Source organism: Telmatherina bonti (assembly GCF_933228915.1).
Source record: "Telmatherina bonti genome assembly, chromosome: 7".
NCBI classification, from domain to species: domain Eukaryota; kingdom Metazoa; phylum Chordata; class Actinopteri; order Atheriniformes; family Telmatherinidae; genus Telmatherina; species Telmatherina bonti.
Genome location: NC_136625.1, coordinates 13800254 through 13819644, shown reverse-complemented (window position 1 = coordinate 13819644; position 19391 = coordinate 13800254). Strand labels below are relative to the sequence as shown.

Genomic DNA, 19391 nt, shown 5'->3' with positions numbered 1-19391 from the left:
CACAGCAAGAAGGTTGGTGGTTCGATCCTCAGCTGGGACAGTGTTTGGACAGTAGCCTTTCTGTGCCGGATCTCTCTGCGTAATCTGGCTTCCTCCCACCATCAAAACACATGCATGTTAGGTTAATTGGTTACTTGAGTGGTTGTTTGTCTCTGCGTGGCTCTGCAATGGACCAGGGTGTACCCTGCCTTTCACCCAGAGACTGCTGGGATAGGCTCCAGCTTCCCCACGACCCTTAATCGGACTAAGCAGTTAAGAAAATGGATGAATGTGAGCTGTGTACACTCCCGCTTGCTGTTTTATTTGTTACACATGTTACACATAAAATACTCAATTTGTGTCTTTAAACATCTCAGGGTATCCATTGACCAGAAGCCCACTTGGCTTCTAATGTCATCTACACTTGCAAGCTGTTTTGCATGAAAGCCTCTGTAAAATGGATGTAGCATAATGTAATAAACTGTATGAACTACACCATCCATCCATTCTCCACCACTTATCTGGGGTCGGGTCGCAGGGCAGCAGCCCAAGCAGGGAAGCAGCCCAAGCAGGGAAGCCCAGACTTCCCTCTCCACAGCTACATTTGCCAACTCTGCGGGGGGAACACAAGGTGTTCCCAGGCCAGCCAAGAGGTATAATCCCTCAAGCGTGTCCAGGGAACGCCTGGGACGTGCCTGGAACACCTCACCAGGGAGGCGTCCAGGAGGCATCCTGACCAGATGCCCGAGCCACCTCTCGATGCGGAGGAGTGGTGGCTCTATTCTGAGCCCCTCCTGGATGCCCGAGCTTCACACCCTATCTCTAAGGGAGAGCCCGGCCACTCTGCAAAGGAAACTCATTTCAGTCGCCTATATACGAGATCTCATTCTTTCAGTCACGACCCACAGCTCATGAGGTGAGGGCGAGGGTATGAACTACACATTATTAATAATATAACTTTCAGTACTCATGCAAACCGTTTCTTGGGCAAGAAATGCGTATGAGTGTGTGTGTGTGTGTTTGTGAGTGAATACTGTAGGTGAATGAGACATGAATATTCAAGCTTTTTGAGATATCCAGAAAAGAACAAGCTATATATAAAACTATAGAAGTATAAAGTCCATCTACATGTAGCTGCATGAGTATGTACATACATATCTGTTCTGGGGAAAAATCAAACATTTGGGGTCTAGAACCACTACCAACACTTAAACTATGCTTATTTATACAGGCAGTTGATTTCTGCATTACACAGCAAGCTCAGAGAAGAGTCATCTGTCTCTATCTCGACTTAAAGTTCAACCATTTGGCTTGAACTTGAAGTTGACCGTATTGAACTTAACTGAGAAATGGAAAATAAAACCTGTTTGTTCTTGTTTTTTGCTTTGATATCACAAACCGCACCACCAACTGTCATTCATATATACAGTTAGAAAACTGTAAATAAGACTTAACAGCATTGGCATTCTTTTCTTTTGCACCCAGAAGTTGTAAATTATGATTCTTCATTATAATAATATTAAAAATTGATTTTATTTATATTGACTCCACATTCATACTTGGTGATGGTAAGCTACATGTGTAGTAGGGGTGAGAAAATTGAATGGAGAAATAAAAAATCGGGATTATTTTGCTTCACAATTTTAAAATTGACTTTTGTTAAAAAATTGATTTTTTTTTTCAAATAAATAAAAATAATTTATTACAAAATTTTTGTAATTTTTGTTGCTTTTATTGAGTTTTTTTTTTTTTTTTTAAACTCATCTTCTTGGTCATTATAGAAGCAGAATAATGGTCTGGCTACTGTGTTGTTTTTCCCAACTGAAATCAAGGAAAATGCTGAGCAAAAAAGAGAGTTTTATACATTTTTTTTGTTGTTTATAATCTACAAAAATTAGCAATATCAAAGAATTGTGAGAAAAAAATTGGAATCGAATCAAATCGGGAAAAAGCATATCGTCACAGCCCTAATGTGTAGACACAGCTGCCCCGGGGCAGACTGAAGGAACAGTGCACTTGCTGCCTCTCCAGCCAACACCAAAACATTCATACACCAGTGATGCTGACACTGGAGGTAACGAGGGAGACATTTCTTGCCCATAGACAAAATGCCAGAAGACTGGAGAGTGGGATTCAGACCACCAACCTTCTGGTCACTGGACAACCTGCTCTACCACCTGAGCCAGTGGACCTCAATGGACCTTTATCAGCTTCTGAAAAACTAAAATAAGCTCAATACTTCTGGTTAAAAATAGCCTAAAAACAACAATTCATAACATTAACATTAGCTTATTAAACTAATAAACCGTCCAGTGTTAATTTGAAATTTGACAGTCTGCGCAGTTTGTTGTGTGTGCTGGTGTTAGCTCTGATATGTTGAATACTCTGTTATGCAGTAATAATATGCTTCAAGGGTTATTGAGAACTACTAATCTTGAAAATGACAGACTACGCAAAAGAAAAGGATGGTTTGGAGTGAGGAAATTATCCCTAAAAAAAAAAAAAAGGCTTATCTAAAAAGAAGTGCATGGTTTAAAACGTGCTGTTATCTTGTTTTCATGTGGTATTTTGACCAAAGTATTTCACCAGCTAAGTCTGCAGGGCATGTTTTTAGCTCACTTGGTCATTTTGTGTAATCATCGCGGTTGTTAATGTCAAACGCAGCCAAAAACAATAGAAACATACATTACAAACGAGGATTGCTGAAGCCAATAATGCATTTTTGGGCCCGGATTCTAATTTTTGTTATGAATTGCAGCAATTCATACAAAATTCACTCCCCATTATTTACTCTTTGCAGTTTATAAAAAGAAAAACAAACAAACAAAGGCAAAATCTTGTTACTTCCACCAAGGATATTATGTTGTTACTGGTGTTTATCTGTTTTTTTGTGTTCAATATCACTCAAAAAGTTATGGACAGATTATCATGAAATTTTCAGGAGTTGTTTGAAATGTGAAAAGGAAGAAGTGGTTTAATTTCGGCAGTGATCCAGATCACCATTTGGACAAAACAGGGAGAACTGTGGCTCTTGGCGGAGGTTTGTGCTCTAGTTGTGCTTTTCTAGTTTGGGTTTTGTTTCTGGTCTGGTCTGACAGTAGCCATTTGAGTTTGACAGTATATTTAAAGTTATAGTTATTGGACCTGTTGCTCTGTTCAGTACCTGAGCTCTGCTCTGTGCTCGGCTCCGGTTCGGTCCCGCTGCAGCGGTAACTTTCCTCTGTGCTGGACTGCCGATGGTCGGAGAAGCTCTTGGCCTTCTCACTGGCGATGTCAGCGTCATCCATCACCACCACCAAGGCCTGCTCCTTCTCCTTTTCTGAATCCCAGCCTCCCTGCTCCTCCTCCTCTTTCTCTCTGGGCAGCACTGCGTCCACCGAGCTGGCGCTGAGCATGGTCAGGTCTGCCAGGCTGCCATCGGGATCCACCAGTCTGAGGATATGTGAGCAGTTTATACACAATAAGACGTGTGCACATATTTACTTGGTTGCATCTGTATTCATATACTTATGAGGACCTTTCACCTCTTTTTTTGTTTTTATACTATAAAGTTACCAGGAACATTTTTGTTCTTTTTCTAGACCTTCTTTTATCTTCAGCATAAGACAAGAAATCAAGAAAACAAGTAGCTACACATTGTTTATTATAAAAAGCTGATCAATCAATGATCAGCTTTTTATAATAAACAATGTGTAGCTACTTGTTTTCTTGATTAATAAAGAGAATATTGAGAGAGTACTGAAGAGTACTTCAGTAATTCACCCAAGTAAATAAAGGAAGACCTTAGGTCAGTAGAAGTCTCTTTATGATAACTGGCCTTCAGGTTATCTTAATGTCAACAACCTTTGCTATCACAGCACCATTTTAATGTTTAGAAATGTATTAATTTGGTGGAGATTAGTTTCCCCTGCGGTATAATTTTTTTAAGAACCAACAGATTAAACGATTAGTTTCTTTTCACCCATTTTTGTTGTTTTGTGTTGAGCTGAAAGCTGCTGGGATTGCAGCATTTTTACCCCTCTGGCCTCTAAAGGATCAAAGTTATTTGATTCCTATACCTGCTTGCAATATGATTAAATGTATTTCAGTTTTTATGAGAAACTTAGAAAAAAAGAAACAAATGGCATTAATGTTTAGGACAAATAAAATTAGACATGCTCTTTTTAACACTTTTAGTCTTTCCTTTTGATTGACAAGGGTTCTTACATTTTAGAGGGATACTCAATTTTTCGGGATGTTTTTTAGGTTTATGTGAAGCAATTAAACCAAACATTTAAACATCGCTACACATTTCAATGCATGCATGATGCCTGCTTATCATTCCAGGCTGATGTTGAGCAGAATATATCAATTTGTGTTGCAACTGATAGTGATAGTTTATTAATAGTTTAATAGTTTATTAATTTGGCATTCCTTTGCAAAAATATGAAGATGTATTGTCCCTTCAGAGGGTTTTTCTCGGAAGATGCTATAAATGAGCCTTGTCAATGAGCTCTACATATCTAGAGCTCAGACTGGCAGAGTTTTGAGTCAACGGATCAGTCATAGGATGTATTAAACAGCAGACCTTAATAAACCTTTATAGAAATATTAGACGGAGTATCAGGGCAGAGTTTTGGTGACACACACTCCTGCTTTATGACGTATTCCTTTTTCTCCACAGTTGCCAGGTCTGCCACAACAGAATACATACATAATTCATTTTCAATTGCTTTCATTAAATTAAATGTATGTATTTCATTTTACACCACTTTAGGCAACAGGGGTTGTTGTACATGTGCTATCAAATTCAAGATTCAAGATTTCTTTACAGGTCCCATAGCAAGGAAATTTACGATGCAACATCAGCAAAAACACAAAGAGGTAAAAACAGCCAGACACTTGAACCTGAGATCATTCTATTCATCCTATTAGAGGTGTATTTTCATTGCACTTTAAAGCAATTGATGACATGTCTACATGATGGTTTTGTTTTTTTTTTTAATCAAATGAAGACTAGCAGTTTATTTCAAGGCAGGACACATTCAGAGGTCAAGAGATTAAAACAGCCATGATTTTTTGTGTCTGAAACTTAAAACAACACTACTGTGAACTTATAGGATGGGAAATAACTAACAAGATATCCTTATCTAACAACAGAAACACGTTGTTTATTGTTTGCTGCGGTAGCTTCGACAGCTGTGGAGATAAATGCATTTTCATAAATCTGCATGAGCATTAGGGCAGGTTTTCTTGTAAGGAAAAAAAATCTGTTATGTTGATCAACAGGGATGACTTAAACGAGTCTAAATCTTAACTTGAAAGCAGCACTTTCAGCAAACCAGTCCTCATAAGCATATCAATACCACACAGGCTCATTCACATGGTCCAGGTGGTGGTCAAGAGGCAAAACGTTCAGATGGGACTCATCAGCTCTGTGAGCTACCTCAGCAACAGAGCAGCATTTCATCAAGCATTGTAACCGATAAGCAGTGCACATTCCTTCTGCATTCTTTAAAACAGTGGATGTTATTTTAATGATGTGTGGGTCATTTTCTCCTTGCAGCAGATAAATAATAGCTGGAGGGAGGCACGTAACCTTTTGCAGTCTCCTCAGGCAATGGAGTGCAGTCAGAGTTTAGGATTGGCTAACATGAACCGGCTGCATTACAAGGCAAGCATTCTGCTATCCAGTCATCACTTACTTGCTCTGTTGAGTGGGAATTTTTTCTTTGATGCTGCTCAGGACAATAAAGTTACACAGAAGTCAAGATGAACAGGAGGAGAGCGAGCATAAGCAGTTGGAAACTGAAAAGCCACTTTTAAAATATTCATGTAGAAATATTCAAATGCATGGAAATTGGCCACAAGACTCCAGTGGTTTGGGGAGGTTTTTCTTCTTTTTTTTTTAGGAAGGGGGTAATTTTCTGTGGGTTGGTGCATAGAAAGGGGTCATTGGCAAATAACTGGAAGGGAAGAAGATTTGCTTTATTTAAACATGCTTGAAAAATCGAACAAAGCAAAGCAGAGGATGAAACAAAACCTGAAAAAGATGGATTTCAGAAGATTAATGATGTCGATCACCTTTATCATAAAGAAAACAAGGTAACAGGGAGAATATGGGGAGAAGGATGTTTCTTAACAAGAGGAAGCTGCTGAGACTCAGAGGTGAACTGGGATGGCAATGGGTGCCACAGAAAGCGAGCAGATACCCACCTATTCATGATTAAATAGACACGCCCATTGACTTTAGCGTGGCTGTGAGAGAAGGATGGCAGAGGAGAGACGGCAGCAGGTCACAAAGAGAAGCAGCTTAGCTGAGCGCACCAATGGAAAACCCACAACACAACGATAAAATAAAGAACATGCATCGCAGACTGACATGTTGATGTTATGACTCAGAATCTGCACGACATGGCGGAGCAAAGGCAGAGGTGTGATGAGAAAGAGAATTTAGTAAGGAGTGTGATGGAAAAACGCTTGGTCGTATAAATGTCTATTTAGTTTCATTTTTAAATAACAGGAATTCTCTGGAATAATTCAGTGTTTCCAAAAACTGTGTGATAACATTTATAAATTAATGTGTGTTTGTGGCAACTAAGTAGACAAGAACAAGGTCAGCACTTTGTTTCTCTCAGAAACAAAGTGTAGGAACAATATTCCTGCAGGCTCAGCTGTCATTTTATTCAAGTTCAGACATATGTAAACAGACTAAGCAAATACAGAAAGATACAGAAAGATCTTTTTTCAGTGGTGTCTGGAATCAAAAAAAGAAAGCGGGCCTCACCTATAGATAGTGCTCTCCTCTTTGGCCACCACAGCCTGCAGGTCTGTGAGCTGGAGAAAGTGGTTGTGGAAGTAGTGCAGGTGGAGAATGCAGACCAGCAGGAAGGAGGTGGGGATGAAAATCCTGGTGAAGAGTTGGGCGACTTCAAACTGCTCCAAGCCCAGGTCATTCAGACTGCACCAAGGAAAAGTGTTTGAGGTTACTGAGGGATTAAACGTTCATGTGTGGTCGATCAAAACTGTTTGCAATCATTTAAATGTATAGTAAAATAGGAAGAAAATATAACCATTTCCAACCACATATTTTTATTATGAGGCATTTATTACTGATGAACTTCCTTTAGCAGCACATTGTGAAATATGCACATCAAACAGTGAATTATTGTGTGGTTGTGCCAGCTCTATCTGCCGTTTCTTCTAAATCGAAAGTTCCTACAGAGAGAAACATAAATGTGCAATGGACTCGCTGTTGTCTCCCTTTGTGGCAAACCTCTACATGAAAATGGGAAAGAATATCAAGTCACACAAGTCACAACGACAGCTTGCCTATCCTGGACTGCACTGTCCACACAGTGGAGGACATGAGTAGGCAGGAAAGCTACATACACAGATGAGTACCTGTTTTGTAATTCCCACCATTGCCTGGAACATAAAGTGGGAATCATCAGGACTCATCAGCACCAAGCAGACAACATCCCCACCAATGCAGAAGCCCCCCCCCCAAAAAAAGAAATCAAACACGTAAAGAATTTTTAATAAACACAACCCATGTTTTCCAAACCCTGCTACACCATCACCAAACTGGTTCATTCTATGGACTCAGTTCCACGCCAAACACACAATGAACTCCATATCGGAGAAGCAAAACAATCACTTAAAAAGATGGATGGCTGAACACACAGAAGCAATTCATCAGGCCAGGAATCTGATAATGATAAAAATATTTGAGAACCACAATGTGAAAATCTTGTGCAGAGAAAAAAAAAAAGTGGGTTTTCTTTTTATTATTTTGAACATTTGCAAGTAACACAAAAGAAGTAAAAAGAAAAGACCTAACAGAAGAAAAGCACAGAGACACCTACACCTCGCCTCCACCTACAATAACATCATCTTGGTTATCACAAAGAGATTGACAACAGCTATTTAAACTTCACCTCAAATGAAACTATAAACAATAGTCAATCTAAAAAGACCTCAGGTGAGTCACGACTCTCAGCGACGGTGATAAAACACCAGTGATCTCACAGACTAAGTCAAATGTCCTCCCAACATCAGAAGCTCCTCTGGATGAGAGCAAAACTAAGGTCAGTCCAGCTGATTTGACTCAGTTTACATTGGAAAGTACATTTTGAACAACCTATGGATAAATTTCCTCAATCATGCAATTCAATAAATCAATCTTATCAACTATTGCTGCTTTAACAGATTCATACTAATGTTTCTTAAACAGAAATACCAACATAAAAACCAAACCTGCACATATTTGCATAATACTTTTGATATTTTGCATTGCTTCAACCCAATGAAGATATAGATTTATTCTCCATATGTATTTAAATGCAAAAAAAAAAAAATGATTTGAAGCCATTTTAGCTCAAAATGCCATCAAGCCTCTAAAAGAGTGACAGGACAAGTAAGTCTAATTACACATTCTTGTAAGTTTAGACTTTTAAAGTTTGCACCTTAAAGTAAAATAAAATAGCCTTTTTTAATCTTTTAAATCATATCATAACCATATTGTTTCATCAATATATCCAAAAAATCTAAAGTTTCCTTTTAAGAAAGACAAAAAAAAAACTTATCAGATTTTCATGTGACTTTGTTTTGTTTTTTTGGAGACTCACTGCAGGTTTACCATATCTAAGGATTTATCATGCATCATAATTCACAGCAGACAAATTAACCAGTTTAAAGACAAATAACAGATGCACAACCTTACACAGCCAACAGCTGTATAGCCGAAACTGGTGTCCTGTGAGGAGCTCATGAAGTTCTCAACTAAATCTAAATGTGTGATTCTGAGGGGCGTACTTGAGTGGCAACAACAGTATCAGTATACTGGCAACATACAACCCCCCAGGTTCAGCATAGGCCCTAGCTGGAGTTTGGTGATGCATTACAGCTTATAAAACTATGAACTTGAATGTCTGAAAACACAATTTTAGAGCAAATTAAACCACCGAAATTATGTTTTTAAAGAGCTTGCACATTCAGCAAGACACTGCCAAACAGCAAACTGCATCTGTAAACACAACATCACTTTGAAAGGTCCATCTGTCAACCTGTCCTGTGTGCAGTCCAGACCTTTCAGCAACCAAAACCATTTGGCACATCATGAAATGTAAGGAGGACTCAGGAAGGCCGAGCTGTTCGTCTCCTGAAAGTCCAGTTGGTTTCCTGGGTTCCCAGACACGTTACTGGGCGTTAACAGTAGAGAGGATACTACACAGTGGTAAACAATCTGCTTTCCCAGATACAAGATGAGCAATAATTTTTAATGCACATTTTCATTGCATTTTCTAAAAAAAAAAAAAAAAAAAAAAAAACTAAACATGAAACTGCTCAGACACGGCAGAAAAGAAAAAGGAAATGTGGACATGCAAGTACGGTACATGGTGAGTGACTGGGAAATGAATATAAATGACACGTGGCACAGAAATCATTCAGAAAGTAAAAATCTGTCAAATTTCAACATTTAACACGTCTTTCTTCTATTATCGATAGAATATTGCTCTTAGACATTTGCAAAGCATTTTATAAATTTTATGGCGTTTATAGCCAACATTTTTTTTGGAACTAGTGTTGTACTTCAGCTTTTGTTTGATCTTTACACACAGATCAATATTTTCTTCGAGGAGCTCACCTATCTTTTGTTACATTCAGACTTTCCGACCAGAACTTCTCCGAACCTTCGAACTGGAAGGTGTAGACCACGGTGAGGACGATCATGGTGTACACCACCACTGACATCCAAAAGTACTTCAGGATTCTTCTCCACCACTCATAGTGTGCCTAGATGACGATAATTACAGTTACTATATTTTAGAGGTTGCATATCATGTTAAATTGAATACAGTGCAGGGACATTAACATTTATGTTGACTTTCCAGTTTGACAGAAGTTCAGTTTGACAGCATCTTGTTCATATGCTAGCTTCTGCAAAAGACACACATTATGACATACAACGGTATTTCTGATGGCATTGAATCATTTTTGAAAAATTAAAAAAAACTAAAACTAAAAAACGGACGATTATCAAAATTAAATAAAATATTAAAAATGTTAAATAGCATGTTTAATGAACAGTTTCCTTTTTTTGTATAGAACTATTTGCAGACTTTATATGCACATCAGACAAGCTGTTCTAGTGGTGTTTAGAGATTCAAACAGCATCATGAACGCAAACAAGAAAAAAATACCAAATTTAAGATGAAAAAGAAGTCAAATCAAACAACTAAGAGTTCATACAGTAGTTATTTAAGACCAGAATTTGTGATTTTAAGTCTCAAACATTCTTTTCATGCATGTCTTAAAAAAAACAATGCAAGATTTTATTGTATTCTATAAAATATTTATAAAATATTATATAGTAAATATATAAAAGTAAATATTTGATAAAATATAGCTGTGTAGTTTTCTTTTCCTATTTATCACAAAGGCAAACATGCACAATCACAATGTATAAATTTATGTTCAATTATATCACATATTTACTTATTCTCCAGTGAGTGGAAACATATTGGATGACTCAATAACATCCACTGAAGTGACCCATATACAAATATAACATCCTCATTCATGAATATGCAAGAAAAAAGCTTGTAAATAGGTTCCCACTGGAGTGAAAACTATGCAAGAAAGGATTTGACTTATGTCAATGAAGTATTAGCAGTAATCAGTGGTGTGTGTGGTACCTGATAGAGCGCCACACAGGCGAGGAACATCATCATGTAGAGAATCTTGTACAAGACCATCTTGCCCTCAAAGCTGACTATGAAGAACATGCTGCCACAGATGTAGATCCAGTATTTGACCAACAGAGCCATCACCATGTTCCCAAGAACCTGCATGACGTCCGGCTCCCCTCCCTCCTCAGACTCCTCCTCCTCTGTAAAAGTGGAGCATATTTATCCATCCACCAAGATGCTCTTTTTTTTTTTTTTTTTTTTTTTTTTTTAATTAAATGTCATCTTTTTGACCCAATATTTTCTGTAAATACACCATTTGTAAATGTAATCCAAGTCTGAAGTCAGCAGCCAGTCTGACTGCATAAAATGTCATGCAAGTGACAGTTAGCATCCTCCACAGGGGTTGGCTGCACATTTTCTAAATCCTGTGGTTCTAGTAGTTAAATTAAATTAAATTAAATGATTAAAACTGGAAAAACTTAGACTAAACAGGGTGCTGGTTCATGAAATCCAACAAAAATGGAGTCCAAGGCTTACCCTTCTCCTTTTGATCCTCCACGTGAACATCTGAAAGAGCTGCGCTGTCTTCTTTTAGTTTCTCTTGTCTCTCTGTGAGTGTTTGTCTGAGCAGTAACCAGAAGCTCAGCAGACACAGCATCTACACACAATGAAATGTTAAATGTTTACAGATGGATAGCCATAAAAGAAAAGATGAAGCAATAAATTTGTCACAGTTTACTTAAAGTCAATCAGAGTGACTTACAGGTGGTCCCAAACCATCAGGGGATAAATGTTCATACAGTAAATCTCAACTGAGTCTGTAAACATTGATTGGATTGTCTAAACTTTAAAGTAAGCAGTGCAATAATTTGGCACTTTCGAAAAAACATTAAAAGATAAAGTTCAGCTGAGGTAAGAAATATAACAGCATTTTATCCTAGTCTAGAAAAATAAACACAAATTTACTGTTCATGAACGCAGATGTAAAGCTGGTGAAAGGTGGAAGGCAGAGTAGGTTAAATTTGGTAGCTGCAAACATGAACGTTTCTCCAAAACATGTCAAAACACAGACCCTCCTCAGCAGTACAGTACAGGAATGCAGTCTTGTTTTTACTGAAAAAAACCAGGCTGTTTCACAAACCTTTGATGAAAGAGAGTGAAATGGGTTTTGCTTGGCGACCGATAATCCTGGTATTGGTTCCATTTTCTCAAAACTCCAGATGTACTGCAGCACTATCAGCAGGTTCCCATAAGCCACCATGAAGGGAGAAGACAGCATCGCGTAGCGTCTCCGGTCCCTCACCATCCACAGCACGCAGGACCAGATGAGGAAAACAAATGTCAGCATACTGACGTATGTGATGCTCCACACCTGTAAGGGACAAATTAAGACACGTTGAAACAGATGCACTTCGGCCAGCCACGCGTTAACCACAAATTCGCACTTAACACAGAAAATGCAGCCATAACCATGAAATTATACAATATTAATCGATCACACTCATCATCAGAGGTGTAGAAAGTAGAAGTAGAAGTGAAAATAAAGCAAAAGTCCTGCCATGTTTTTGGATCTACTGATGCATATAGAACAGGTGTTTTCATTAACAGGCTCGTCTACCAGCAGTGGAGCTGAACTAGTTAAATTCACCTGGTTTAGTGACTAGTTAGAAGAGCTGCCAGACAAGATTTCTACTTTCTACTTCTACTTCATACACCTCTGCTCATTATCCACTCAAAGATTACAGAAGTCTTTAAAGTAAGCTATCAGCACCAGCAGATTCTTTGTGTTTCTTTGCTTTCACAGCAGATAGTTTCAGCGTTCTGTCTCTGCATTTGGCCTCATCTTTGGAAATGGAACCAGCCGTCAGGAATAATATCTGAAGATTTGACGTGATAAATTGAGGATATTTCACTTCTCTACCCTGTTGTCCCACTAGATGATGGTCTGCTCTTTATCAAAAACCAGGAAACATGCACGCATGCTGCCTGAATTGCATTCTGGACTTGCTGTGTGGTTATGGAGGGTAAATAATTTGTGCTTTATTGACGACACATATGCTTTTCTGTCTGCTGTACCCTTGTCATCATTTTGGATCTCCTGTTTCAGAACAAACCACTTTTGAACATAAACTCAGGATCCTTTGGATCTCAAGGATGTGGATGAGTAGAAATGTACACGTTATGTACATTTTTCTCCAATCAAGAGTATCACAAAGATGACTTTGGAAAAGGTTATAAGTTTGGAAAGTGGGCTGCCTGGTGGAGTTTACAAGACTTCATGCATGAATGCTCTTAATAGCTGTGTATAATTCTAAACACTGTAACTTGACCTTTTGCATTCAGAACTTATTTTTACACAAGTTACACATCAGTAAGGAAATAAAACTTTTATTTCTTGTGTCCCTGTAATAAAGGAAAAAGGCTTATCTGTCTCTGTGTGTTATCAGGTCATAATTTACTCAGGCCAAGTGTGTGTTAATAAATTGACTTAATGAGTTAGAAGAGAACAGAAAGAACTTGTAGAAATACAGTCTGCCATTATAAGACTTTTCTCCTGTTGACTGGTTTCACTGGGAGCTTCAGGACTTCCCAGTCAAAGCTGATTGAGTGCCTGTGAATTTCAGGTTTTACTTCCTGGCAACAGTATCACTTTTCTTTTCATTTTACCTGTAAATATGTAAGCTGGGGTGGGTAATCTTGCTCAGAACCATTTTTTTTTACTCTGGTGGAAATGGGTTTTTTTCTATCCTGATAGCAGTCTGTACATTCTGTAATCATGAACAATAAGAAATATATTTAGACTCCTCAGTGTAAATCTGTCAAAACTCTGACGAATCAAAACATTTGAATCAAAATGGAGTTGTTCATTTCCCATATTTCGTAAGCTTCTTCTCCTGGCTCTCCTCCTTCCACTCCCCTCCACACCCTGCATATAAATAGCGTGTTAGGATGAAAATACAAAGTAGGGAAGAATAAATTCAGAAGGTAAACATGGCTGAGAAAATGCAGGAAGGATTTCCCCGACCCGGTTCGGTTTATTTCCCTCCTAACCCTAAACAGAAAGAGAAAATAGTTGGTGGGAAAAGCTGCAAATAAACAAGCTTTGGATAAGGCAAAGGGTAAAACCAGACAACTTTCATATCTAGCTAGCTCCCCAACATTACCTACCCCAGCTTTAAAAGACAGCTTTTATCAAATAAAAATTGTCTGATGACAGTTTGGACCATTTTTATAACACTTAATTTAGGTTCATTTCACATTTTCTACCTTTCACTAAACAACAAAATGATACAAATCCTGATCGAACACATGCATGCTGGATGTGTGTCCCGTGACTTGTGCACTGCAATACTCACCATCATGGCTATAAGAGCACAAACGTAGCTCTGTTTCATGATGAAGTTGAAGATTTTAACCAATGCGCCAACGCCTTTTTTCTTTATGTCATTTTCTTTGTCCTCAGATTCCTTCAACGCTGAATCTTCTGGCGGCAAACACACCTCATACACACACTCTTCATTCTTCTCTGATGGGACAGAAACAACTCATGAACAGAACAGTAAAGCTCATGTATCCTAACTTGCTGCCAGTAGTTGGAAAAAAGCTTTGAAATGCCGAATCATTCATCAGAAATCAGTGAAATCTTCTTTCCCTTAAGGTTCATGTGCACAGTGGTCTTAAAACAGAGAATTTTAGAAAGATGGCTGTCATATGATGATGCAATGGCAACTTGTGGGAAACAATAATATGGAACAAATGTTTAAGAAAAGTGGAGCGCTGACTTCTTACACTCTTGTCACTAACTAAAGATCACATTAAATCAGCCACAGAAACAACTGCCAGGTGGTCTACGTTACCTATTTCCATGACTGGATGAACCTTCTCAAGATGAGCATTATTTCAAAATTTTTTCATCTCTTTCAGTATATTTAACTAAACCACCCAAAACACAATTCAGGCATTGTAAGAGATTCCTCAACATAAAAATGAAAACAGACACTAAACCAGTTTTCACCAGTTTGGGGTAACAGTACATTTAAACCTGGTAAGAAATAGTCGGGATATAAAATCTGGGCAGAAAAAGATGTAAAATCGCAGCTCTATTTCACCACAAGTCACTTAAGTGTTTTTTAAGATCTGAGATAAAAATATGGAATCCAATCAAAGAATTAATGTAAATATTTATAGATTAGAAGCTTTAAAATCAGAAGGCAAAAATCCTTCAAACTTCCTTAATGCACCACCTTGTAAGAAATGGTAAACTACCAGAGCAAGAAGGGTTTAATGTCCCAGTTTTATAACACAATTAAAGACAGTTCTCAAACTGCCTCAGAAAATAAAAGACAGACATGGTGTGAAACTCTAAACAGTCAAATCTCTGTTGAGAACTGGAAAAGAGCATGTTTTGCAGCTAAAGAACAGTCTATTAACTCTCACTACAAGCTAATCCAATATAAATGGCAAGTAAGAACCGATGTAGCAGCTACGTTGCTAAACCAAAAACACCAGATGTTTGCATTAAAAATGGAGCTGGAGGTACTGTAATCCAGTGTCTTTAGGAATGTCCCTAAACACAATTTTTTCACACAGAAGTGTTAAATATGATTCCATACATGATGGGAGTGCCAAAAACTGTATTCAGACACATTCCTTTAGAATAAACAAGGTAAATGAGAAAATGACATCCTGAAGCTTATTACATGCAAAACATAGCTAATGGAAGTTTATGGAAATCATGCCTGGTTGGCTGCAGCTCCAAACTCCTTGGCCCTAGAAACATTTACTTTTATTAGAAAAGGTAAATATGCTGCCTTTACAAAATTATGAGGAAAATGTTATAATATAACTCTATCAAGCTAACCGTTGTTAGATTTAGCCATCTAAATCTGAAAGCATAAACTGAAGCATAATGTACAACAGTGTTGCCATGACTCGTATGCAGTGTGAATGACATGTCCTGACTTTTCTGAATGACACCTTACATGTACCTTCTGAAATATTTAAAACTTTAATAAATAAACTTTTGTAAACAAAAAAAAAAACCAACAACATTTTTTTGTGTACTGAATTCATTTTGATTTAAAGACAAGATTTACTCAGGCACATACATATACGTCTAAACAGCTGACAGTTTGCCACTACAATATAGTTTTGTGAACTTAGAAGTTTTATTATTTCTAAAGGGTTTCTCATGGAAATGCTGATCAAAAGCTCACCTGTACTGTCTCTGCGCTGGTCCATTTTATACTGGGGGGTGGAGTACAGGTCCAAACAGACTGGCCCATTCTCAGCTGTGACATAGTCGAAGGAAGTCCCGTTTGTGGTGGGCAAAGGCTGCAGATCATCAGCAGAACGTACAAATGAACCTCTAGAAAAAGAGGTGGGATCAAGCCATTCTGTAGTATTCTGCCCCACAAAAGTAATAAAATAATTCCTTTGATTAAATGATCTACTTGAAAGTTTATTGTGGTTTCTTTATTCGGAAGAAGCACAATAACCATTATATCTGTGTTCCTTCGTGTCATTAAGTTACTGTGTATTGTCTTTGTTGGACAATAAAAGGTTCCTCCTTCGCATCACTTTAGCTACACTAACAGTCAAAAGGAAACTGATTTCATTTAGAAAAACCAAAAGTTAAAGCTTCAAGTCAGCTTTATTTCCACAATAACAAACAAAAAACTAAATCACTACATGCATTTTGTCAGCTTTATTCTGCTGAAAAAACTAAACTGAAAGCAGAAAGCAGCTTTAATAAAGTCCTGTTTTATGAGCAGGAAGTGTGAAAAAGCACTCTACATTCGTTTTCTTTCTTGCAGCAAGACTAAAGCGTAAAGATGAGGAGATTTAAGAACACATCCAAAGCAGTCGCACCTCAGTTGTACTGATGCCATCCTGGGTGGAGAGGAGCTAGGATGAGAAAAGAGCAGGATGTGTTATTGATGAGCTGCTGAAGTCAAAGGCCTTCTTCTTCTTCTTAACAGACGCTGATAAGCAAAACAGCAGCTACTCTGTAAATCGAGTTCATCATTCATTTGTGTCGGTGCACACTAAAAGCTTTTAGACCTCAGAAGGTTGCCACAGGAGAGTGAAAGCCTGAATATAGGAACAAGGTCAGAAATTGTGTGAGAACGTGAGCAAGACGATGTGTTTACCTGAAATCTTTCCAAGGACGAGTCGACTGCGAAGCTTGTGAAAACAACCAACGGCTGCAGGGTTGTTTATAGACTAATAACCATAAATCTCCTTCTATATGCTTGCTTTGCTCCATTCTACCCTATTATTGTCTAATACTTCAACTGAATGAAAAAATATTTATCAGCTGTACAACAGTTCAAGGAAATGAGTCATCTGCTTGTCAGCAGCCAAAATTGTTGAATGAATTTTTCAGGAAATTGTGATAAAAATATTTTTTCATGCTGTTTACATTACCAACACTTTTCCAGACTGTCCTGCTTTCATAGTTGGATATCATACAAGCATATGCTAACAAAATTATGTTTACTTAATGAACTGTCTAATAATCACATCGTTTCTCACGTACGTTTTTCTCATCTGTACCCTGGCGCGATTCCCACCACATCTGCCTCTTACTGTTGGCTGAGCTGTGTCCGCCCTGGTCCTCCTCCTCCTCCTCCTCACACATATCATCGTCCTTGTCGTTCTGAAAAAACACAGATAGACGGCTTAGTGTTTGATGTGTATCTTCCACAGCAATCCCAGGGATCAGTCTGCTGTTGTGTAACAGACTCGATACTCTCAGGAATCATGGACGTAATCGGCTCCTGCAAAGCGATGGCAAAGGCTTGAATCTGAAGAGCAGCTGGGGGAGCGTGTTAGGAGGAAATACTGATGGCCATGGTCGGGTTGGAGTGCCTCAAATATAAATAAAACACAATATAAAGAAAAATCAACATTCTTATTGTGTACAGGGGTTTTGCCATTAAGTGTGCCTTTTTTTTCTCCATAATTTTGGCAGAATGTGTTCCAGCAAAGACAAGTAGAAATCAGGTGGTCTTTACCTCCTTGATATAGTATTTACAGTAACTACATGCAAACAATAATAAAAAAAAAAAAACATTTGTGGCCAAAAAAGAAAAAAAAACACCTACATTTGAGTAAACAAACACATAAAAAATCCCTGTTGGATGAAAAAACAGTTGGTTTAGCTTTAGCTGATGAAATGATAGGTTTCTTGTGTCTTACAGAATCCTGTTGGGCTACACACTCTTTGGATTTGGCACACACTGACCTGTTTCTGAAGGGTTAAACTGTTTGTCTGCATCAAGCACATGACTAAAAAGACTGCTCAAAACACTAAAGCGGGGTTAAGATTAGTCAAGGATGTTATTAAAAGAGGACAGCGGTGAACCATCATCTTCGCGGTTCAAATATGGCTGGAATGACATCTGGATTATGACTAGAGATCACTTAAATGTTTGATGGAATCAAAATAAAAGAAAATCATTAGTATAAATGAACAGTGATGTTGTGTGGTTAAAGAAGGAAAATTTACACACACAGAGTGAGGAGAAACCAAGCTATCAGGACTAAACAGCTGTGTAGCCTTAAGAAAACCATTTATCAGTGAGGGTAATCGAAAAAAAGGCTTCAATTTTCGAGGAAGCATTAAGACTGGACAGAATAGCAATAGAAAATGGTCATGTGGTCTGATGAAAATCCAGATTTACTCTGTCCCAGAGAGCTAGGCACATCAGGATGTCACGAGTACGGATGAAATACTGTTCATGCCTGTGTGGGGGGGGGCAGCCAGTTATGGTTTGGGGTTGCTTCAGTTGGTCAGATGCAGGTTCAGCAACATTATATGTGCAAAAATGAGGTCAAATGACCTGAATATACGGAGTGATCAGGTTTTTCTGTCATTGGAGGTTTTTTTCTTTCTTCACCACAGGGAGACATTAGACTCTCATTCAATGGTCTAACTTTTCCATCATTAGTACAAGTTCTAGAAATATAAAAGCTTATTATTATTATAAGTTATTATTATATTATATATATAGTTATCATAAGTTATATTATATTATATCATTATAAGTTATGTCAGTGTAAATATGTGCGTGATGCTTGTCAGACAGTCAGACTTTACTGCTTGCTTCCCGAGTTTCAACCTCACGTTGCAGCCATGTTGATGGGAGATATGGTATCATGCAGGTGCTTTGCTGCATAATATGCTTTGGAGAATGTTTTTTTTGTTTGTTTGTTTGTTTGTTTTAACCATGTTTTACTGTTTTTATGTGTGTAATGTGTTGTCCTGCATACCCCCCCTCTTATTTGTGTTCATGCTGCCATGTTGGCCAGGCTGTGCTCACACAAGAGATTGTCAGATCTCAACCATCTGGCTGGTAATACAAATGAAATCAAATAAAATACATGTCATACAATTATGTAAACTGTAGGATAAAAAGTTGCGATAAAAAGTCAAATAGTCCAAACTTTTTTTTTTTTTTTAAATAACACTCATTCAAGCAATCTCTGGCAGGAATCAATACTGAAAGACTCACTGTTTTCAGTATTGGTTCTTGGTTTGGGGTTAACTTGTTTAAAGTGGATGTACATGGTGTTAAATAATTTACAAAATGATCATCATTGTTTTGTGGATCTATTCAATTTGTGCGGGATTCTTGAGTTTAAAACATCAAAATTAATTTCTAAATTTTTGACATCTGTTGATATCAATTTTTTCTACAATAAACTGCCAATGAAGAATAAAAAAAAACTGAT

The 19391-nt window shown here is 37.8% G+C and overlaps 1 protein-coding gene across 1 annotated transcript in view; it reads right to left on the bottom strand.

Moving 5' to 3' along the window:
- The window catches only part of piezo2b (piezo-type mechanosensitive ion channel component 2b), a gene marked incomplete at both ends in the record, with an annotated part of 89787 nt that overhangs the window by 36035 nt on the left and 34361 nt on the right, over nucleotides 1–19391 (bottom strand). Inside the window, 11 exons of the mRNA XM_079243755.1 lie at nucleotides 3143–3411; nucleotides 6175–6216; nucleotides 6746–6919; nucleotides 9608–9756; nucleotides 10659–10852; nucleotides 11190–11310; nucleotides 11794–12024; nucleotides 14009–14178; nucleotides 15869–15986; nucleotides 16524–16559; nucleotides 17194–17313. Of these exons, the coding sequence (XP_079099881.1) occupies nucleotides 3143–3411; nucleotides 6175–6216; nucleotides 6746–6919; nucleotides 9608–9756; nucleotides 10659–10852; nucleotides 11190–11310; nucleotides 11794–12024; nucleotides 14009–14178; nucleotides 15869–15986; nucleotides 16524–16559; nucleotides 17194–17313 (1624 nt within the window). The remainder of the gene's footprint in view (nucleotides 1–3142; nucleotides 3412–6174; nucleotides 6217–6745; nucleotides 6920–9607; nucleotides 9757–10658; nucleotides 10853–11189; nucleotides 11311–11793; nucleotides 12025–14008; nucleotides 14179–15868; nucleotides 15987–16523; nucleotides 16560–17193; nucleotides 17314–19391) is intronic.